The sequence below is a fragment of the Phasianus colchicus genome, chromosome 1 (assembly GCF_987193195.1).
Source record: "Phasianus colchicus chromosome 1, bPhaCol1.hap1.1, whole genome shotgun sequence".
NCBI lineage: Eukaryota > Metazoa > Chordata > Aves > Galliformes > Phasianidae > Phasianus > Phasianus colchicus.
In genome coordinates this window covers 17,331,859-17,354,449 of record NC_143436.1, presented here as the reverse complement: position 1 = coordinate 17,354,449, position 22,591 = coordinate 17,331,859, and the positions used below count along the sequence as shown (strand labels likewise).

General features: G+C 56.9%; 3 protein-coding genes across 5 annotated transcripts; all 3 read left to right on the top strand.

The window, feature by feature from the left end:
* The first annotated feature begins 1,917 nt into the window (after positions 1 to 1,917).
* LOC149919418 (E3 ubiquitin-protein ligase PHF7-like) lies at positions 1,918 to 6,534 on the top strand. Its single transcript, XM_090134411.1, has 9 exons — positions 1,918 to 2,673; positions 2,990 to 3,081; positions 3,173 to 3,274; positions 3,533 to 3,657; positions 3,808 to 3,970; positions 4,062 to 4,168; positions 4,387 to 4,500; positions 4,656 to 4,774; positions 4,940 to 6,534. Exons 1-9 carry the CDS (start codon positions 2,631 to 2,633, stop codon positions 5,581 to 5,583), a joined length of 1,509 nt encoding a protein of 502 aa, XP_089990537.1. The 5' UTR covers positions 1,918 to 2,630; the 3' UTR covers positions 5,584 to 6,534.
* A 3,156-nt stretch (positions 6,535 to 9,690) lies between these two features.
* On the top strand, positions 9,691 to 14,313 carry LOC149919417 (E3 ubiquitin-protein ligase PHF7-like). Of its 2 annotated transcripts, none has more exons than XM_090134410.1 (9): positions 9,691 to 10,452; positions 10,769 to 10,860; positions 10,952 to 11,053; positions 11,312 to 11,436; positions 11,587 to 11,749; positions 11,841 to 11,947; positions 12,166 to 12,279; positions 12,435 to 12,553; positions 12,719 to 14,313. In XM_090134410.1, exons 1-9 carry the CDS (start codon positions 10,410 to 10,412, stop codon positions 13,360 to 13,362), a joined length of 1,509 nt encoding a protein of 502 aa, XP_089990536.1. In that variant the 5' UTR covers positions 9,691 to 10,409; the 3' UTR covers positions 13,363 to 14,313. The 2 variants fall into 2 exon arrangements, with proteins under 2 accessions (XP_089990536.1, XP_089990535.1); XM_090134409.1 differs by having other exon boundaries at positions 10,766 to 10,860.
* Positions 14,314 to 17,469: 3,156 nt separating this feature from the next.
* On the top strand, positions 17,470 to 22,092 carry LOC149919416 (E3 ubiquitin-protein ligase PHF7-like). Of its 2 annotated transcripts, none has more exons than XM_090134408.1 (9): positions 17,470 to 18,231; positions 18,548 to 18,639; positions 18,731 to 18,832; positions 19,091 to 19,215; positions 19,366 to 19,528; positions 19,620 to 19,726; positions 19,945 to 20,058; positions 20,214 to 20,332; positions 20,498 to 22,092. In XM_090134408.1, exons 1-9 carry the CDS (start codon positions 18,189 to 18,191, stop codon positions 21,139 to 21,141), a joined length of 1,509 nt encoding a protein of 502 aa, XP_089990534.1. In that variant the 5' UTR covers positions 17,470 to 18,188; the 3' UTR covers positions 21,142 to 22,092. The 2 variants fall into 2 exon arrangements, with proteins under 2 accessions (XP_089990534.1, XP_089990533.1); XM_090134407.1 differs by having other exon boundaries at positions 18,545 to 18,639.
* Positions 22,093 to 22,591: the final 499 nt, after the last annotated feature.

Sequence of the window (22,591 nt, the reverse complement as noted above, 5' to 3'; positions counted from 1 at the left end):
CCCTGGGCAAGTCAGACTGCCCTGTGTCACCACATCATCAATCAAGAAAAAAGAAGAGATGTCATCATGGAGGACTCCCTCCTGAGGGGTACAGAGGGTCACACATGTCGCTCAGATCCCCCCCCCAGGGAGGTTTGCTGCCTGCCTAGGGCCTGGGTGACATGTCACTAGGAACATCACTCCACATGACGGAGCGACAGCATTGGTGAACAAAAGGAAGGTGACCAATGTAATTTACCTGGACTTCTGCCAAGCCTCTGATGGTCCCCCACCACATCCTTATCTCCAAATTGGAGAGATGGGGATTTGACGGGTAGACCACCTGGTGGTAGACCACCTGGTCTCTCACAGTATCCTTCTGCGGAAACTGGCTGCCCATGGCTTGGACAGTTTTACCCTCCGTTGGATAAGGAATTGGCTGGAGGGCCGTGCGGCCCATCCTGTTTAATATCTTTATTGACGACTTAGATGAAGGGATTGAGTGTACCCTGAGTAAGTTTGCAGATGACACCAAGCTGGGAGGTGGTGTCGATCTGCCTGAGGGTAGGGAGGCTCTGCAGAGGGATCTAGATAAGTTGGGTCGCTGGGCTGAGGTGAATGGGATGAGGTTTAACAAGGCCAAGTGTTGGGTCCTGCACTTTGGCCACAACAACCCCATGCAGCGCTACAGGCTTAGGGATGAGTGGTTGGATGACTGTGAAGAGGAAAGTGACCTGGGGGTGTTGGTTGATGCTCGGCTGAACATGAGCCGACAGTGTGCCCAGGTGGCCATGAGGGCCAATGGCATCCTGGCCTGCATTAGAAATAGTGTGGCCAGCAGGAGCAGGGAGGGCGGCACCTCGAGTACTGTGTTCAGTTTCGGGCCCCTCACTACAAGAAAGACATTGAGGCCCTGGAACGAGTCCAGGGAAGGGCAACGAAACTGGTGAGGGGTCTGGAGCACAAGTCTTATGAGGAGCAGCTGAGGGAGCTGGGATTGTTTAGTCTGGAGAAGAGGAGGCTCAGGGGAGACCTCATTGCACTTTACAGCTTCCTGAAGGGAGGTTGTGATGAAAAAGGGTCTGGCCTCTTCTCCCAGGCAAATAGTAGGACCCGAGGAAATGGCCAGAAGTTGTACCAGAGGAGGTTTAGGTTGGACACTAGGAGAAACTTTTTCTCTCAGAGGATGGTCAGGCACTGGAATGGCCTGCCCAGTGAGGTGGTGCAGTCGCCGTCCCTGGCGGTGTTCAAGAGGCGCCTGGATGAGGAGCTACGAGATATGGTTTAGTAGCTTGTGGTACTAATAGGAATGGGAAGGCGGTTGACTAGATGATCTTGCAGGTCGTTTCCAACCACGTGATTCTATGATTCTATGAAAAGGAATTGTTTGAAAGGCTGCAGACAAAGGGTGGTGATAGAGGGTTTATGTCCTGGTAGAGGCCGGTAACGAGCTGTGTCCCCCAGAGGTCTGTCTTGGCACCGCTACTCTTTAACATCTTTACCGATGTCATCGATGATGGAATTGAGTGCACCCTCAGCAAGTTTGCTGATGACACCAAGCTGAGTGCTGCAGTTGACACAGTGGAAGGAAGGGATGCCATTCGGAGGCATCCCAACGAACTCAAAAGGTGGGCCCAGGTGAATGCAGTGAGGTTCAACACACCAAAGTGCAAGGTTTGGCACTTGGGCCGGAGGAATCTCAGGCATATATACAAACGGGAAGGAAGAATCCTTGGGAGTAGCCCTGCAGAGAAGAACTTGGGCGTCCTGATGGATGAAAACCTGAACATGAGCCAGCAATGTGCTCCTGCAGCTCAGAAAGCAAATGGAAGCGTGGGGTTCATCAGAAGAGGGCCGTCCAGCAGGGACAGGGAGGGGATTGTCCCTCTCTATTCTGCTCTTGTGAGGCCCCATCTGGACTAAGGCATCCAGGTCTGGGGCACCCAGTACAAGAAAGACAGGGTTGGAGAGGGTCCAGAGAAGGGCCACAAAAATCATCTGATCAGGGGGCTGGAGCAGCTCCCCTACAAAGACAGGCTGAGGGAGCTGGGGCAGTACAGACTAGATAAGAGAAGGCACAGCGGAGACCTCACGGAGCCCTTCCAGTACCTGAAAAGGACCTACAGGAAAGCTGCCTTTTTTAAAGGGCGTGTAGCTACAAGACGACGGAAAACAGCCTTCAACTGGAAGAGGGCAGATTTAAACCAGATATTAGGAAGAAATTCTCTACGGTGAGGGTGATCCTTGTCGGCAGAGAAGAAGAGGTATCCCCTCGTGGAAGATCTGGTATGTTACCCAGGCAAGAGGACAACCACGCAGAAAGAAGTCGAGCAAACGAGAGAATTAGCTGTGCTGGGTGTGATGCAAAATATTGACAAAAAGAGGGGAGATTGACACAGGTTGTTGGAAGAAAGTTCTGTCAGAGAAGCTGTGGAGCTGCCACCCTCCTGCTTGGAAGCCAAGGGCCCGGCACCCACAGTCGCCATGAGGCAGTGACCGTGATGTCACAGTGGGTGTCACGGAGCAGCCATTGTGACGCGTGAAGCTTGGAGCACAGCAAAGGCTGTCGGGCTCAGGCCGAGTGTCAGTGCGGCCTGGTGAGGCGTGGAGAGAACAGGGACTCTCGTAGTGCTCACCGTCAACGCACAATCATGTCCAATAAGAAGAGGAAGGCCTCCAGCTCAGAGGAGCCAGGTGAGAGCACAGCATCCCTGCGCACGGCTCCCAACGCTGGGCAGAGGGGTGCTGGGGCTCTGCCTGCGGCTGGGAGCTGAGAGGGGAGGAAGGGGCAGGCAGGAGCTCCCAGGCGGGCATGGAGCAGGGCCCCTCTGCTCCTTGGCAAAGGGGGCCCAGCTTGGGCTGTGACTGCCTTGGGCCTGCCATGGCCCCTTCCCCTCCACCGCCTCCAGCCAGCACGGCAGGCACAGAGCAGGACCCTGGGGACAGCCCTCAGGGACACCTGGCCTCACCAGGTGCTCACCGCTGCTCACGTTTGCTCTCTCCTCAGCAGTGTGCATGCTGTGTGGCCGGGCAGATGATGACCCGGACATCTTTGGGCGCACTATTGGCGACAGTTTCACGTCTATCCATGAGTTCTGCTTGGTGAGTTCCCCCCGGTGATCCTGTCTGCTTCCAAACGGGATACTCCCTTCCTCCCTGTCCTCATGAGTTCCTGCTCTTTTCTCTCCTACAGATTTTTGCCCACATCACTTTGGAAGAAAGACCCCCAGAGGAGCAATCTATGGCCGTTGACCTTGCTGCCCTCGCACGCAAGGTCAAGCAGGCAAACAAGAAGGTGAGGACCTGAGCGGAGCAGGCAGATCTGTGCCAGGAGGGGCTCACACCAGCTTAGTCTGAACCCAGGGAAAGCAATCACAGCCCTTCCAACCACCTCCGGGACGAAGGCCTGCCCATAGGGGATCAGCCCTGTCCACCAAGCTGCTTTGTAGAGTGTGACCCAGAAGTGGCCACATCCTGTGCCCTGCCCAAAGGTGTGAGGCCAGCTGTGGAGGCCCTGTGCCTGCCTCTGATGGGGCTGTTCTGCTTTTTCCAGCAATGCTGTGTTTGCGGTGAGAGGGGGGCGACCATCACATGCGCAGAGAGCGGCTGTGCACGCAGCTTCCATCTGCCCTGCGCTGCAGATGGGGAATGCATCACACAGTATTTTGGAGAGCACAGGTAAGGGCTGTCCGCAGCAGCCAAGCCAGGGAGGAACCCACAAGGTCACCTCCCAGCAGCCTGCCAGAGCCAGGGCTTGGGGCTACTTCCTGCTCCTCCACTGCCCTCACAGCACTTCTCACTGTGCCCATCCCTTCCATCTTCCCCCAGGTCCTTCTGTTGGGAGCACCGCCCTCGACAGACAGCAGTGACAGCTCCAGTAGAAGACACCATCTGCGTCATTTGCCAGGAGACCGTGGGGGACAGATTGACCTACCACACCATGGTGTGCCCAGCGTGCACACATGCCTGGTTCCACCGGGGTTGCATCCAAGTAGGAGCCCTCTCCTCACCCTGCAGGCATGCTTAGTGCTCAGCAACACCAGGCACTGCTCACGCTCACCCTGCTTGCGCTTCTTCTGCAGAAACAGGCATTGAATGCTGGCACTATGTGCTTCCGGTGCCCCAGTTGCAGAGACAATGCAGTATTCTGTGACGAAATGTCTACCATGGGGATCCAAATCCCAGCCAGGTTGGTGTCTTTCTGCCAAACCATGCAGATGACAAGGTGCAAGCGCTGGGCCTGCCCAGGCACTGTCTCGGCAGGCCTGGCCCTTTGCTGTCTCATGGGCACGTGCCTCAGCTTCGTGAAGAAGCTAAAAATGGCGCTGGGGTGGATGAGATGGGACAACCTTGGATCTGATGCTGGGGACACTGGGCTCTCATCAGTTTCCCTCCCTTCTCTTGTAGAAGACCATCATGGGACGACTACCGTGCATACGCACCACTCCTCCAGAGGCACCAGCGCTGCGATGCCAGCAGGTGCCTTTACCCTAGAGGCAGACGACAGGCAGATATAAGGGGGTGAGTTACCACAGCAGCTCGCTGAGGTTCCGCGGGGGATCTCAGCCTCAGCACGGGCTGGGGGAGCGAGGGCAGAGCACCAGAGATGTGCTGTGCCGGGCACTCCCTCGCTTGGGAATCTGGTCCTCACAGCCACAACCCCTTTGCTTCCCCAGGCCCTGGCAGCTGATCCTGTGCAGCTCCTGTGCTGCTGAGGGCACTCACCGCCGGTGCTCCCACTTGAGCAACACAACAGCCACATGGGAGTGCGACAGCTGTGCTGGCCTGGGTACCGGTAAGAGGCAATCGGCTGCGTGGCAGCGCGCTGGGCCCCGGCAAGGCCTGGCAGCAAGTGCTCAGGGCAGCTTTGCCAGAGTCTCTCTGCCCAAGGAGGGATGGCAGCCTGTCCCTACCCAGGGCGACAGCTTCATCCTGCTGACCTTCCCGCCTCCCCTTACAGCCTCCAGCACCATCTCGGAGCTTGCTGGGCCCAGCACTGCCAGCCAGGGGGGCCTGCAACCATCCCACGGCCCCCAGGAACCAGAGGACAGCAGGTCCGGCCCCAGCAGCCAGGTAGCATCGGGGCCATCACACAGTTCCCAGCTGCCAGAGCTCAGCAGTCAGACCAGTGAGCTGGGGACCGAACATGGGACAATCCGCTCACATTTTCCTGACCATCAGGATGCATCTGAGCTGCACCAAGCACAGCGTGGCAGCAGACGCACAGCAGCCCCAAGAGCTGAAAGCAGCTCACACCCATCCACCAGACAGGGCACATCGGGATCCTCCGGAGCAGCCACAGTGGCTGCACGCAGAAGGCGTTCCAGGCAGCGGGGAACAAGCCGGACACGAAGCCGCTCCCCGCTGCAAGGTCAGGCCCCGGGTTCCCAGAGCCGGACCAGAAGGCCTCAGGGCAGCAGGCGAACACCATCTCCAGCTGCTCAGAACAGCACCCACAGCACCACCAGACCGGTGACATGGAGGTCCTCGAGGGCTCCCCTGCATTCACACACTGGGGAACGGCCCACGCAGCCAGGGGAGGCCCGCATGCGAAGCCGTTCCTCAGTGGCACATCGAGTCCCAGATGTCCACAGCCGGCCCTGAGGAGGCTGCAGGAGACAATTCCAACAGCGGGGGCTATTCCAGGCATGAAGTGACTCCCGGGTCCAACATCAAAGCCAGCATTTCCCCTCCAGTCAGCCCCAAAAAAGATGGCATGGAAGCAGTTTCAACAGCGGGGGCTATCCCGGGCATGAAGTCACTCCCGGGTACAACATCAAAGCCAACATCCCCCCGAGGTCAGCCAGAAAAATGATGGCATGGATAGCCGTTCCAACAGTGGGGGTATCCCAGGCGTGAAGTCGCTTCTGAGCCCAGTGTCGAAGACAGCATCCCCCCACACATTCAGCCCCCAAAACTATGGCATGAAAACAGCCGTGTGCCAACGCCGTCTGCTGGCTCTAGTCCCTAGTGTCAACACAATAAACCCCACCATCCCACACACATTTCTTTGTCCGCTTCTTCTTCTCTGCTTGTCCTGAGGAGGGCAGACTTAGGCGCTGGGATCACAGGGTTTTCTCCTCCTCACCACCTTCCCAGCAAACTGGATGGGCAAAACCAGTGTGGCACGTCAGAAGGGTGTGACACGGCAGTCAGTGCAGGCACACAGTTAGCACAGCCCGTGGCACCTGGTCACCCTGGAGAAGAGCAATCACTTGACAGGCTGTTGCTCCTCTGTAGCACCAAGGTGCAGCCACAGTCCCCACGCTGCAGGGAGCTGTTGCAAGATGGAACGTGGTGACTCAGCACCTAAGTCCATGCAGCGATTCAGGTCTCAGGCTGCGAAGAGTGTCTGACACTGTCACTGCTACACAAGGGCAACGGAAATACCGCCTGTGTGCCGTGTGAACAAGTGGATGATCTGCTCAGAATGGTGGCGGAGCTAAAGCTGGAGAGGTTGGGGAGCATCTGAGATTGTGAGAGGGACATAGATTGCTGGAGTCACACTCTGCCGTCCTAGCAGGAAAGGCACAAGGAGACGCTCTACAAGTAGCACTGGATGACCTACCCTCTAGCAGTCTGACTTGAGGAGGGGACCTCAGGGATTGCAAGGGAAAGGAACGAGTGCCTGCTCAGGGCAACAAGCAGTTTGCCTCGCAGTCTGTCCTACCTTCCCAGGTGCCCTTTGCTCTCCTAGGGAGAGCTCATTGTGGCCTTCCGGTATTTGAAAGGAGCGTATAAACAGCAGGGGTATGACTGTTTCACAGAATCGCAGAATGGCCTGGGTTGGAAGGGATCTCAAGGATCATGAAGCTCCAAGCGCCCCAACACAGGCACGGCCACAAACCTCCCCATTTAATACCAGACCAGGCTGCCCAGGGCCACATCCAACCTGGCCTTGAACACCACCGGGGATAGACCAGGCATCCCCAGCCTCTCTGGGCAGCCTGTTCCAGCACCTTACCACTCCCATAGTAAAGAACTTCCCCCTGACATCCAACCTAAATCTTCCCTCCCTCAACTTAAAACCATTTCCCCTTGTCCTGCTGTTATCTACTCTTTCAAAGAGTTGACCCTCCTCCTGTTTATAGGCTCCCGTTAGGTACTGAAGGGCTTCAATTAGGTCAACTCGCAGCCTCCTTTTCTCCAGGCTGAACAAGTCCATCTCCCTCAGCCTGTCTTTGTCGGGGAGCTGCTCCAGCCCTCTGATCATCTTCATGCTCCTCCCCTGGACCGTCTCCAACAGCTCTCTGTATTTCTTGTACTGGGGGCTCCAGACCAGGACACAGTACTCCAGACGGGGCCTCACATGGATACAGTACAGAGGGACAATCACCTTGTTCTCCCTGCTGATGGAGCCCAGGATACCATTTGCTTTCCGTGCTGCAAGAGCATACTGCTGGCTCATGTTAAGTTTTTTATCCGTCAGGACACCCAGGTCCTTCTCAAACTCGACTGTTTGCGAGGGTGGAGAGTGGTAGGACAAGGGGGAATGGTTTTAAACTGAGACAGGGGAGGTTTAGGTTACATATTAGGAGGAAGCTTTCCACACAGCAGGTGGTGACAAACTGGAACAGGCTGCCCAGAGTGGTTGTGGATGCCCCATCCCTGGAGGCATTCAAGGCCAGGCTGGACGTGGTTCTGGACAGCGTGGTTTAGTGGCTGGCAACCCTGCACACAGCGGGGAGGTTGAAACTAGATGATCCTTTTCAACCCCAGCCATTCTATGAATAGGTATGAGGCTCTGGAGCTGGACGGACGGGACATGTGGATGAAGGTCCCTCCACGTTGGAGGGGTTGCCCTGGGCAAGTCAGACTGCCCTGTGTCACCACATCATCAATCAAGAAAAAAGAAGAGATGTCATCATGGAGGACTCCCTCCTGAGGGGTACAGAGGGTCACACATGTCGCTCAGATCCCCCCCCCAGGGAGGTTTGCTGCCTGCCTAGGGCCTGGGTGACATGTCACTAGGAACATCACTCCACATGACGGAGCGACAGCATTGGTGAACAAAAGGAAGGTGACCAATGTAATTTACCTGGACTTCTGCCAAGCCTCTGATGGTCCCCCACCACATCCTTATCTCCAAATTGGAGAGATGGGGATTTGACGGGTAGACCACCTGGTGGTAGACCACCTGGTCTCTCACAGTATCCTTCTGCGGAAACTGGCTGCCCATGGCTTGGACAGTTTTACCCTCCGTTGGATAAGGAACTGGCTGGAGGGCCGTGCGGCCCATCCTGTTTAATATCTTTACTGACGACTTAGATGAAGGGATTGAGTGTACCCTGAGTAAGTTTGCAGATGACACCAAGCTGGGAGGTGGTGTCGATCTGCCTGAGGGTAGGGAGGCTCTGCAGAGGGATCTAGATAAGTTGGGTCGCTGGGCTGAGGTGAATGGGATGAGGTTTAACAAGGCCAAGTGTTGGGTCCTGCACTTTGGCCACAACAACCCCATGCAGCGCTACAGGCTTAGGGATGAGTGGTTGGATGACTGTGAAGAGGAAAGTGACCTGGGGGTGTTGGTTGATGCTCGGCTGAACATGAGCCGACAGTGTGCCCAGGTGGCCATGAGGGCCAATGGCATCCTGGCCTGCATTAGAAATAGTGTGGCCAGCAGGAGCAGGGAGGGCGGCACCTCGAGTACTGTGTTCAGTTTCGGGCCCCTCACTACAAGAAAGACATTGAGGCCCTGGAACGAGTCCAGGGAAGGGCAACGAAACTGGTGAGGGGTCTGGAGCACAAGTCTTATGAGGAGCGGCTGAGGGAGCTGGGATTGTTTAGTCTGGAGAAGAGGAGGCTCAGGGGAGACCTCATTGCACTTTACAGCTTCCTGAAGGGAGGTTGTGATGAAAAAGGGTCTGGCCTCTTCTCCCAGGCAAATAGTAGGACCCGAGGAAATGGCCAGAAGTTGTACCAGAGGAGGTTTAGGTTGGACACTAGGAGAAACTTTTTCTCTCAGAGGATGGTCAGGCACTGGAATGGCCTGCCCAGGGAGGTGGTGCAGTCGCCGTCCCTGGCGGTGTTCAAGAGGCGCCTGGATGAGGAGCTACGAGATATGGTTTAGTAGCTTGTGGTACTAATAGGAATGGGAAGGCGGTTGACTAGATGATCTTGCAGGTCGTTTCCAACCACGTGATTCTATGATTCTATGAAAAGGAATTGTTTGAAAGGCTGCAGACAAAGGGTGGTGATAGAGGGTTTATGTCCTGGTAGAGGCCGGTAACGAGCTGTGTCCCCCAGAGGTCTGTCTTGGCACCGCTACTCTTTAACATCTTTACCGATGTCATCGATGATGGAATTGAGTGCACCCTCAGCAAGTTTGCTGATGACACCAAGCTGAGTGCTGCAGTTGACACAGTGGAAGGAAGGGATGCCATTCGGAGGCATCCCAACGAACTCAAAAGGTGGGCCCAGGTGAATGCAGTGAGGTTCAACACACCAAAGTGCAAGGTTTGGCACTTGGGCCGGAGGAATCTCAGGCATATATACAAACGGGAAGGAAGAATCCTTGGGAGTAGCCCTGCAGAGAAGAACTTGGGCGTCCTGATGGATGAAAACCTGAACATGAGCCAGCAATGTGCTCCTGCAGCTCAGAAAGCAAATGGAAGCGTGGGGTTCATCAGAAGAGGGCCGGCCAGCAGGGACAGGGAGGGGATTGTCCCTCTCTATTCTGCTCTTGTGAGGCCCCATCTGGACTAAGGCATCCAGGTCTGGGGCACCCAGTACAAGAAAGACAGGGTTGGAGAGGGTCCAGAGAAGGGCCACAAAAATCATCTGATCAGGGGGCTGGAGCAGCTCCCCTACAAAGACAGGCTGAGGGAGCTGGGGCAGTACAGACTAGATAAGAGAAGGCACAGCGGAGACCTCACGGAGCCCTTCCAGTACCTGAAAAGGACCTACAGGAAAGCTGCCTTTTTTAAAGGGCGTGTAGCTACAAGACGACGGAAAACAGCCTTCAACTGGAAGAGGGCAGATTTAAACCAGATATTAGGAAGAAATTCTCTACGGTGAGGGTGATCCTTGTCGGCAGAGAAGAAGAGGTATCCCCTCGTGGAAGATCTGGTATGTTACCCAGGCAAGAGGACAACCACGCAGAAAGAAGTCGAGCAAACGAGAGAATTAGCTGTGCTGGGTGTGATGCAAAATATTGACAAAAAGAGGGGAGATTGACACAGGTTGTTGGAAGAAAGTTCTGTCAGAGAAGCTGTGGAGCTGCCACCCTCCTGCTTGGAAGCCAAGGGCCCGGCACCCACAGTCGCCATGAGGCAGTGACCGTGATGTCACAGTGGGTGTCACGGAGCAGCCATTGTGACGCGTGAAGCTTGGAGCACAGCAAAGGCTGTCGGGCTCAGGCCGAGTGTCAGTGCGGCCTGGTGAGGCGTGGAGAGAACAGGGACTCTCGTAGTGCTCACCGTCAACGCACAATCATGTCCAATAAGAAGAGGAAGGCCTCCAGCTCAGAGGAGCCAGGTGAGAGCACAGCATCCCTGCGCACGGCTCCCAACGCTGGGCAGAGGGGTGCTGGGGCTCTGCCTGCGGCTGGGAGCTGAGAGGGGAGGAAGGGGCAGGCAGGAGCTCCCAGGCGGGCATGGAGCAGGGCCCCTCTGCTCCTTGGCAAAGGGGGCCCAGCTTGGGCTGTGACTGCCTTGGGCCTGCCATGGCCCCTTCCCCTCCACCGCCTCCAGCCAGCACGGCAGGCACAGAGCAGGACCCTGGGGACAGCCCTCAGGGACACCTGGCCTCACCAGGTGCTCACCGCTGCTCACGTTTGCTCTCTCCTCAGCAGTGTGCATGCTGTGTGGCCGGGCAGATGATGACCCGGACATCTTTGGGCGCACTATTGGCGACAGTTTCACGTCTATCCATGAGTTCTGCTTGGTGAGTTCCCCCCGGTGATCCTGTCTGCTTCCAAACGGGATACTCCCTTCCTCCCTGTCCTCATGAGTTCCTGCTCTTTTCTCTCCTACAGATTTTTGCCCACATCACTTTGGAAGAAAGACCCCCAGAGGAGCAATCTATGGCCGTTGACCTTGCTGCCCTCGCACGCAAGGTCAAGCAGGCAAACAAGAAGGTGAGGACCTGAGCGGAGCAGGCAGATCTGTGCCAGGAGGGGCTCACACCAGCTTAGTCTGAACCCAGGGAAAGCAATCACAGCCCTTCCAACCACCTCCGGGACGAAGGCCTGCCCATAGGGGATCAGCCCTGTCCACCAAGCTGCTTTGTAGAGTGTGACCCAGAAGTGGCCACATCCTGTGCCCTGCCCAAAGGTGTGAGGCCAGCTGTGGAGGCCCTGTGCCTGCCTCTGATGGGGCTGTTCTGCTTTTTCCAGCAATGCTGTGTTTGCGGTGAGAGGGGGGCGACCATCACATGCGCAGAGAGCGGCTGTGCACGCAGCTTCCATCTGCCCTGTGCTGCAGATGGGGAATGCATCACACAGTATTTTGGAGAGCACAGGTAAGGGCTGTCCGCAGCAGCCAAGCCAGGGAGGAACCCACAAGGTCACCTCCCAGCAGCCTGCCAGAGCCAGGGCTTGGGGCTACTTCCTGCTCCTCCACTGCCCTCACAGCACTTCTCACTGTGCCCATCCCTTCCATCTTCCCCCAGGTCCTTCTGTTGGGAGCACCGCCCTCGACAGACAGCAGTGACAGCTCCAGCAGAAGACACCATCTGCGTCATTTGCCAGGAGACCGTGGGGGACAGATTGACCTACCACACCATGGTGTGCCCAGCGTGCACACATGCCTGGTTCCACCGGGGTTGCATCCAAGTAGGAGCCCTCTCCTCACCCTGCAGGCATGCTTAGTGCTCAGCAACACCAGGCACTGCTCACGCTCACCCTGCTTGCGCTTCTTCTGCAGAAACAGGCATTGAATGCTGGCACTATGTGCTTCCGGTGCCCCAGTTGCAGAGACAATGCAGTATTCTGTGACGAAATGTCTACCATGGGGATCCAAATCCCAGCCAGGTTGGTGTCTTTCTGCCAAACCATGCAGATGACAAGGTGCAAGCGCTGGGCCTGCCCAGGCACTGTCTCGGCAGGCCTGGCCCTTTGCTGTCTCATGGGCACGTGCCTCAGCTTCGTGAAGAAGCTAAAAATGGCGCTGGGGTGGATGAGATGGGACAACCTTGGATCTGATGCTGGGGACACTGGGCTCTCATCAGTTTCCCTCCCTTCTCTTGTAGAAGACCATCATGGGACGACTACCGTGCATACGCACCACTCCTCCAGAGGCACCAGCGCTGCGATGCCAGCAGGTGCCTTTACCCTAGAGGCAGACGACAGGCAGATATAAGGGGGTGAGTTACCACAGCAGCTCGCTGAGGTTCCGCGGGGGATCTCAGCCTCAGCACGGGCTGGGGGAGCGAGGGCAGAGCACCAGAGATGTGCTGTGCCGGGCACTCCCTCGCTTGGGAATCTGGTCCTCACAGCCACAACCCCTTTGCTTCCCCAGGCCCTGGCAGCTGATCCTGTGCAGCTCCTGTGCTGCTGAGGGCACTCACCGCCGGTGCTCCCACTTGAGCAACACAACAGCCACATGGGAGTGCGACAGCTGTGCTGGCCTGGGTACCGGTAAGAGGCAATCGGCTGCGTGGCAGCGCGCTGGGCCCCGGCAAGGCCTGGCAGCAAGTGCTCAGGGCAGCTTTGCCAGAGTCTCTCTGCCCAAGGAGGGATGGCAGCCTGTCCCTACCCAGGGCGACAGCTTCATCCTGCTGACCTTCCCGCCTCCCCTTACAGCCTCCAGCACCATCTCGGAGCTTGCTGGGCCCAGCACTGCCAGCCAGGGGGGCCTGCAACCATCCCACGGCCCCCAGGAACCAGAGGACAGCAGGTCCGGCCCCAGCAGCCAGGTAGCATCGGGGCCATCACACAGTTCCCAGCTGCCAGAGCTCAGCAGTCAGACCAGTGAGCTGGGGACCGAACATGGGACAATCCGCTCACATTTTCCTGACCATCAGGATGCATCTGAGCTGCACCAAGCACAGCGTGGCAGCAGACGCACAGCAGCCCCAAGAGCTGAAAGCAGCTCACACCCATCCACCAGACAGGGCACATCGGGATCCTCCGGAGCAGCCACAGTGGCTGCACGCAGAAGGCGTTCCAGGCAGCGGGGAACAAGCCGGACACGAAGCCGCTCCCCGCTGCAAGGTCAGGCCCCGGGTTCCCAGAGCCGGACCAGAAGGCCTCAGGGCAGCAGGCGAACACCATCTCCAGCTGCTCAGAACAGCACCCACAGCACCACCAGACCGGTGACACGGAGGTCCTCGAGGGCTCCCCTGCATTCACACACTGGGGAACGGCCCACGCAGCCAGGGGAGGCCCGCATGCGAAGCCGTTCCTCAGTGGCACATCGAGTCCCAGATGTCCACAGCCGGCCCTGAGGAGGCTGCAGGAGACAATTCCAACAGCGGGGGCTATTCCAGGCATGAAGTGACTCCCGGGTCCAACATCAAAGCCAGCATTTCCCCTCCAGTCAGCCCCAAAAAAGATGGCATGGAAGCAGTTTCAACAGCGGGGGCTATCCCGGGCATGAAGTCACTCCCGGGTACAACATCAAAGCCAACATCCCCCCGAGGTCAGCCAGAAAAATGATGGCATGGATAGCCGTTCCAACAGTGGGGGTATCCCAGGCGTGAAGTCGCTTCTGAGCCCAGTGTCGAAGACAGCATCCCCCCACACATTCAGCCCCCAAAACTATGGCATGAAAACAGCCGTGTGCCAACGCCGTCTGCTGGCTCTAGTCCCTAGTGTCAACACAATAAACCCCACCATCCCACACACATTTCTTTGTCCGCTTCTTCTTCTCTGCTTGTCCTGAGGAGGGCAGACTTAGGCGCTGGGATCACAGGGTTTTCTCCTCCTCACCACCTTCCCAGCAAACTGGATGGGCAAAACCAGTGTGGCACGTCAGAAGGGTGTGACACGGCAGTCAGTGCAGGCACACAGTTAGCACAGCCCGTGGCACCTGGTCACCCTGGAGAAGAGCAATCACTTGACAGGCTGTTGCTCCTCTGTAGCACCAAGGTGCAGCCACAGTCCCCACGCTGCAGGGAGCTGTTGCAAGATGGAACGTGGTGACTCAGCACCTAAGTCCATGCAGCGATTCAGGTCTCAGGCTGCGAAGAGTGTCTGACACTGTCACTGCTACACAAGGGCAACGGAAATACCGCCTGTGTGCCGTGTGAACAAGTGGATGATCTGCTCAGAATGGTGGCGGAGCTAAAGCTGGAGAGGTTGGGGAGCATCTGAGATTGTGAGAGGGACATAGATTGCTGGAGTCACACTCTGCCGTCCTAGCAGGAAAGGCACAAGGAGACGCTCTACAAGTAGCACTGGATGACCTACCCTCTAGCAGTCTGACTTGAGGAGGGGACCTCAGGGATTGCAAGGGAAAGGAACGAGTGCCTGCTCAGGGCAACAAGCAGTTTGCCTCGCAGTCTGTCCTACCTTCCCAGGTGCCCTTTGCTCTCCTAGGGAGAGCTCATTGTGGCCTTTTGGTATTTGAAAGGAGCGTATAAACAGGAGGGGTATGACTGTTTCACAGAATCGCAGAATGGCCTGGGTTGGAAGGGATCTCAAGGATCATGAAGCTCCAAGCGCCCCAACACAGGCACGGCCACAAACCTCCCCATTTAATACCAGACCAGGCTGCCCAGGGCCACATCCAACCTGGCCTTGAACACCACCGGGGATAGACCAGGCATCCCCAGCCTCTCTGGGCAGCCTGTTCCAGCACCTTACCACTCCCATAGTAAAGAACTTCCCCCTGACATCCAACCTAAATCTTCCCTCCCTCAACTTAAAACCATTTCCCCTTGTCCTGCTGTTATCTACTCTTTCAAAGAGTTGACCCTCCTCCTGTTTATAGGCTCCCGTTAGGTACTGAAGGGCTTCAATTAGGTCAACTCGCAGCCTCCTTTTCTCCAGGCTGAACAAGTCCATCTCCCTCAGCCTGTCTTTGTCGGGGAGCTGCTCCAGCCCTCTGATCATCTTCATGCTCCTCCCCTGGACCGTCTCCAACAGCTCTCTGTATTTCTTGTACTGGGGGCTCCAGACCAGGACACAGTACTCCAGACGGGGCCTCACATGGATACAGTACAGAGGGACAATCACCTTGTTCTCCCTGCTGATGGAGCCCAGGATACCATTTGCTTTCCGTGCTGCAAGAGCATACTGCTGGCTCATGTTAAGTTTTTTATCCGTCAGGACACCCAGGTCCTTCTCAAACTCGACTGTTTGCGAGGGTGGAGAGTGGTAGGACAAGGGGGAATGGTTTTAAACTGAGACAGGGGAGGTTTAGGTTACATATTAGGAGGAAGCTTTCCACACAGCAGGTGGTGACAAACTGGAACAGGCTGCCCAGAGTGGTTGTGGATGCCCCATCCCTGGAGGCATTCAAGGCCAGGCTGGACGTGGTTCTGGACAGCGTGGTTTAGTGGCTGGCAACCCTGCACACAGCGGGGAGGTTGAAACTAGATGATCCTTTTCAACCCCAGCCATTCTATGAATAGGTATGAGGCTCTGGAGCTGGACGGACGGGACATGTGGATGAAGGTCCCTCCACGTTGGAGGGGTTGCCCTGGGCAAGTCAGACTGCCCTGTGTCACCACATCATCAATCAAGAAAAAAGAAGAGATGTCATCATGGAGGACTCCCTCCTGAGGGGTACAGAGGGTCACACATGTCGCTCAGATCCCCCCCCCAGGGAGGTTTGCTGCCTGCCTAGGGCCTGGGTGACATGTCACTAGGAACATCACTCCACATGACGGAGCGACAGCATTGGTGAACAAAAGGAAGGTGACCAATGTAATTTACCTGGACTTCTGCCAAGCCTCTGATGGTCCCCCACCACATCCTTATCTCCAAATTGGAGAGATGGGGATTTGACGGGTAGACCACCTGGTGGTAGACCACCTGGTCTCTCACAGTATCCTTCTGCGGAAACTGGCTGCCCATGGCTTGGACAGTTTTACCCTCCGTTGGATAAGGAACTGGCTGGAGGGCCGTGCGGCCCATCCTGTTTAATATCTTTACTGACGACTTAGATGAAGGGATTGAGTGTACCCTGAGTAAGTTTGCAGGTGACACCAAGCTGGGAGGTGGTGTCGATCTGCCTGAGGGTAGGGAGGCTCTGCAGAGGGATCTAGATAAGTTGGGTCGCTGGGCTGAGGTGAATGGGATGAGGTTTAACAAGGCCAAGTGTTGGGTCCTGCACTTTGGCCACAACAACCCCATGCAGCGCTACAGGCTTAGGGATGAGTGGTTGGATGACTGTGAAGAGGAAAGTGACCTGGGGGTGTTGGTTGATGCTCGGCTGAACATGAGCCGACAGTGTGCCCAGGTGGCCATGAGGGCCAATGGCATCCTGGCCTGCATTAGAAATAGTGTGGCCAGCAGGAGCAGGGAGGGCGGCACCTCGAGTACTGTGTTCAGTTTCGGGCCCCTCACTACAAGAAAGACATTGAGGCCCTGGAACGAGTCCAGGGAAGGGCAACGAAACTGGTGAGGGGTCTGGAGCACAAGTCTTATGAGGAGCGGCTGAGGGAGCTGGGATTGTTTAGTCTGGAGAAGAGGAGGCTCAGGGGAGACCTCATTGCACTTTACAGCTTCCTGAAGGGAGGTTGTGATGAAAAAGGGTCTGGCCTCTTCTCCCAGGCAAATAGTAGGACCCGAGGAAATGGCCAGAAGTTGTACCAGAGGAGGTTTAGGTTGGACACTAGGAGAAACTTTTTCTCTCAGAGGATGGTCAGGCACTGGAATGGCCTGCCCAGGGAGGTGGTGGAGTCGCCGTCCCTGGCGGTGTTCAAGAGGCGCCTGGATGAGGAGCTACGAGATATGGTTTAGTAGCTTGTGGTACTAATAGGAATGGGAAGGCGGTTGACTAGATGATCTTGCAGGTCGTTTCCAACCACGTGATTCTATGATTCTATGAAAAGGAATTGTTTGAAAGGCTGCAGACAAAGGGTGGTGATAGAGGGTTTATGTCCTGGTAGAGGCCGGTAACGAGCTGTGTCCCCCAGAGGTCTGTCTTGGCACCGCTACTCTTTAACATCTTTACCGATGTCATCGATGATGGAATTGAGTGCACCCTCAGCAAGTTTGCTGATGACACCAAGCTGAGTGCTGCAGTTGACACAGTGGAAGGAAGGGATGCCATTCGGAGGCACCCCAACGAACTCAAAAGGTGGGCCCAGGTGAATGCAGTGAGGTTCAACACACCAAAGTGCAAGGTTTGGCACTTGGGCCGGAGGAATCTCAGGCATATATACAAACGGGAAGGAAGAATCCTTGGGAGTAGCCCTGCAGAGAAGAACTTGGGCGTCCTGATGGATGAAAACCTGAACATGAGCCAGCAATGTGCTCCTGCAGCTCAGAAAGCAAATGGAAGCGTGGGGTTCATCAGAAGAGGGCCGGCCAGCAGGGACAGGGAGGGGATTGTCCCTCTCTATTCTGCTCTTGTGAGGCCCCATCTGGACTAAGGCATCCAGGTCTGGGGCACCCAGTACAAGAAAGACAGGGTTGGAGAGGGTCCAGAGAAGGGCCACAAAAATCATCTGATCAGGGGGCTGGAGCAGCTCCCCTACAAAGACAGGCTGAGGGAGCTGGGGCAGTACAGACTAGATAAGAGAAGGCACAGCGGAGACCTCACGGAGCCCTTCCAGTACCTGAAAAGGACCTACAGGAAAGCTGCCTTTTTTAAAGGGCGTGTAGCTACAAGACGACGGAAAACAGCCTTCAACTGGAAGAGGGCAGATTTAAACCAGATATTAGGAAGAAATTCTCTACGGTGAGGGTGATCCTTGTCGGCAGAGAAGAAGAGGTATCCCCTCGTGGAAGATCTGGTATGTTACCCAGGCAAGAGGACAACCACGCAGAAAGAAGTCGAGCAAACGAGAGAATTAGCTGTGCTGGGTGTGATGCAAAATATTGACAAAAAGAGGGGAGATTGACACAGGTTGTTGGAAGAAAGTTCTGTCAGAGAAGCTGTGGAGCTGCCACCCTCCTGCTTGGAAGCCAAGGGCCCGGCACCCACAGTCGCCATGAGGCAGTGACCGTGATGTCACAGTGGGTGTCACGGAGCAGCCATTGTGACGCGTGAAGCTTGGAGCACAGCAAAGGCTGTCGGGCTCAGGCCGAGTGTCAGTGCGGCCTGGTGAGGCGTGGAGAGAACAGGGACTCTCGTAGTGCTCACCGTCAACGCACAATCATGTCCAATAAGAAGAGGAAGGCCTCCAGCTCAGAGGAGCCAGGTGAGAGCACAGCATCCCTGCGCACGGCTCCCAACGCTGGGCAGAGGGGTGCTGGGGCTCTGCCTGCGGCTGGGAGCTGAGAGGGGAGGAAGGGGCAGGCAGGAGCTCCCAGGCGGGCATGGAGCAGGGCCCCTCTGCTCCTTGGCAAAGGGGGCCCAGGTTGGGCTGTGACTGCCTTGGGCCTGCCATGGCCCCTTCCCCTCCACCGCCTCCAGCCAGCACGGCAGGCACAGAGCAGGACCCTGGGGACAGCCCTCAGGGACACCTGGCCTCACCAGGTGCTCACCGCTGCTCACGTTTGCTCTCTCCTCAGCAGTGTGCATGCTGTGTGGCCGGGCAGATGATGACCCGGACATCTTTGGGCGCACTATTGGCGACAGTTTCACGTCTATCCATGAGTTCTGCTTGGTGAGTTCCCCCCGGTGATCCTGTCTGCTTCCAAACGGGATACTCCCTTCCTCCCTGTCCTCATGAGTTCCTGCTCTTTTCTCTCCTACAGATTTTTGCCCACATCACTTTGGAAGAAAGACCCCCAGAGGAGCAATCTATGGCCGTTGACCTTGCTGCCCTCGCACGCAAGGTCAAGCAGGCAAACAAGAAGGTGAGGACCTGAGCGGAGCAGGCAGATCTGTGCCAGGAGGGGCTCACACCAGCTTAGTCTGAACCCAGGGAAAGCAATCACAGCCCTTCCAACCGCCTCCGGGACGAAGGCCTGCCCATAGGGGATCAGCCCTGTCCACCAAGCTGCTTTGTAGAGTGTGACCCAGAAGTGGCCACATCCTGTGCCCTGCCCAAAGGTGTGAGGCCAGCTGTGGAGGCCCTGTGCCTGCCTCTGATGGGGCTGTTCTGCTTTTTCCAGCAATGCTGTGTTTGCGGTGAGAGGGGGGCGACCATCACATGCGCAGAGAGCGGCTGTGCACGCAGCTTCCATCTGCCCTGTGCTGCAGATGGGGAATGCATCACACAGTATTTTGGAGAGCACAGGTAAGGGCTGTCCGCAGCAGCCAAGCCAGGGAGGAACCCACAAGGTCACCTCCCAGCAGCCTGCCAGAGCCAGGGCTTGGGGCTACTTCCTGCTCCTCCACTGCCCTCACAGCACTTCTCACTGTGCCCATCCCTTCCATCTTCCCCCAGGTCCTTCTGTTGGGAGCACCGCCCTCGACAGACAGCAGTGACAGCTCCAGCAGAAGACACCATCTGCGTCATTTGCCAGGAGACCGTGGGGGACAGATTGACCTACCACACCATGGTGTGCCCAGCGTGCACACATGCCTGGTTCCACCGGGGTTGCATCCAAGTAGGAGCCCTCTCCTCACCCTGCAGGCATGCTTAGTGCTCAGCAACACCAGGCACTGCTCACGCTCACCCTGCTTGCGCTTCTTCTGCAGAAACAGGCATTGAATGCTGGCACTATGTGCTTCCGGTGCCCCAGTTGCAGAGACAATGCAGTATTCTGTGACGAAATGTCTACCATGGGGATCCAAATCCCAGCCAGGTTGGTGTCTTTCTGCCAAACCATGCAGATGACAAGGTGCAAGCGCTGGGCCTGCCCAGGCACTGTCTCGGCAGGCCTGGCCCTTTGCTGTCTCATGGGCACGTGCCTCAGCTTCGTGAAGAAGCTAAAAATGGCGCTGGGGTGGATGAGATGGGACAACCTTGGATCTGATGCTGGGGACACTGGGCTCTCATCAGTTTCCCTCCCTTCTCTTGTAGAAGACCATCATGGGACGACTACCGTGCATACGCACCACTCCTCCAGAGGCACCAGCGCTGCGATGCCAGCAGGTGCCTTTACCCTAGAGGCAGACGACAGGCAGATATAAGGGGGTGAGTTACCACAGCAGCTCGCTGAGGTTCCGCGGGGGATCTCAGCCTCAGCACGGGCTGGGGGAGCGAGGGCAGAGCACCAGAGATGTGCTGTGCCGGGCACTCCCTCGCTTGGGAATCTGGTCCTCACAGCCACAACCCCTTTGCTTCCCCAGGCCCTGGCAGCTGATCCTGTGCAGCTCCTGTGCTGCTGAGGGCACTCACCGCCGGTGCTCCCACTTGAGCAACACAACAGCCACATGGGAGTGCGACAGCTGTGCTGGCCTGGGTACCGGTAAGAGGCAATCGGCTGCGTGGCAGCGCGCTGGGCCCCGGCAAGGCCTGGCAGCAAGTGCTCAGGGCAGCTTTGCCAGAGTCTCTCTGCCCAAGGAGGGATGGCAGCCTGTCCCTACCCAGGGCGACAGCTTCATCCTGCTGACCTTCCCGCCTCCCCTTACAGCCTCCAGCACCATCTCGGAGCTTGCTGGGCCCAGCACTGCCAGCCAGGGGGGCCTGCAACCATCCCACGGCCCCCAGGAACCAGAGGACAGCAGGTCCGGCCCCAGCAGCCAGGTAGCATCGGGGCCATCACACAGTTCCCAGCTGCCAGAGCTCAGCAGTCAGACCAGTGAGCTGGGGACCGAACATGGGACAATCCGCTCACATTTTCCTGACCATCAGGATGCATCTGAGCTGCACCAAGCACAGCGTGGCAGCAGACGCACAGCAGCCCCAAGAGCTGAAAGCAGCTCACACCCATCCACCAGACAGGGCACATCGGGATCCTCCGGAGCAGCCACAGTGGCTGCACGCAGAAGGCGTTCCAGGCAGCGGGGAACAAGCCGGACACGAAGCCGCTCCCCGCTGCAAGGTCAGGCCCCGGGTTCCCAGAGCCGGACCAGAAGGCCTCAGGGCAGCAGGCGAACACCATCTCCAGCTGCTCAGAACAGCACCCACAGCACCACCAGACCGGTGACACGGAGGTCCTCGAGGGCTCCCCTGCATTCACACACTGGGGAACGGCCCACGCAGCCAGGGGAGGCCCGCATGCGAAGCCGTTCCTCAGTGGCACATCGAGTCCCAGATGTCCACAGCCGGCCCTGAGGAGGCTGCAGGAGACAATTCCAACAGCGGGGGCTATTCCAGGCATGAAGTGACTCCCGGGTCCAACATCAAAGCCAGCATTTCCCCTCCAGTCAGCCCCAAAAAAGATGGCATGGAAGCAGTTTCAACAGCGGGGGCTATCCCGGGCATGAAGTCACTCCCGGGTACAACATCAAAGCCAACATCCCCCCGAGGTCAGCCAGAAAAATGATGGCATGGATAGCCGTTCCAACAGTGGGGGTATCCCAGGCGTGAAGTCGCTTCTGAGCCCAGTGTCGAAGACAGCATCCCCCCACACATTCAGCCCCCAAAACTATGGCATGAAAACAGCCGTGTGCCAACGCCGTCTGCTGGCTCTAGTCCCTAGTGTCAACACAATAAACCCCACCATCCCACACACATTTCTTTGTCCGCTTCTTCTTCTCTGCTTGTCCTGAGGAGGGCAGACTTAGGCGCTGGGATCACAGGGTTTTCTCCTCCTCACCACCTTCCCAGCAAACTGGATGGGCAAAACCAGTGTGGCACGTCAGAAGGGTGTGACACGGCAGTCAGTGCAGGCACACAGTTAGCACAGCCCGTGGCACCTGGTCACCCTGGAGAAGAGCAATCACTTGACAGGCTGTTGCTCCTCTGTAGCACCAAGGTGCAGCCACAGTCCCCACGCTGCAGGGAGCTGTTGCAAGATGGAACGTGGTGACTCAGCACCTAAGTCCATGCAGCGATTCAGGTCTCAGGCTGCGAAGAGTGTCTGACACTGTCACTGCTACACAAGGGCAACGGAAATACCGCCTGTGTGCCGTGTGAACAAGTGGATGATCTGCTCAGAATGGTGGCGGAGCTAAAGCTGGAGAGGTTGGGGAGCATCTGAGATTGTGAGAGGGACATAGATTGCTGGAGTCACACTCTGCCGTCCTAGCAGGAAAGGCACAAGGAGACGCTCTACAAGTAGCACTGGATGACCTACCCTCTAGCAGTCTGACTTGAGGAGGGGACCTCAGGGATTGCAAGGGAAAGGAACGAGTGCCTGCTCAGGGCAACAAGCAGTTTGCCTCGCAGTCTGTCCTACCTTCCCAGGTGCCCTTTGCTCTCCTAGGGAGAGCTCATTGTGGCCTTCCGGTATTTGAAAGGAGCGTATAAACAGCAGGGGTATGACTGTTTCACAGATTCGCAGAATGGCCTGGGTTGGAAGGGATCTCAAGGATCATGAAGCTCCAAGCGCCCCAACACAGGCACGGCCACAAACCTCCCCATTTAATACCAGACCAGGCTGCCCAGGGCCACATCCAACCTGGCCTTGAACACCACCGGGGATAGACCAGGCATCCCCAGCCTCTCTGGGCAGCCTGTTCCAGCACCTTACCACTCCCATAGTAAAGAACTTCCCCCTGACATCCAACCTAAATCTTCCCTCCCTCAACTTAAAACCATTTCCCCTTGTCCTGCTGTTATC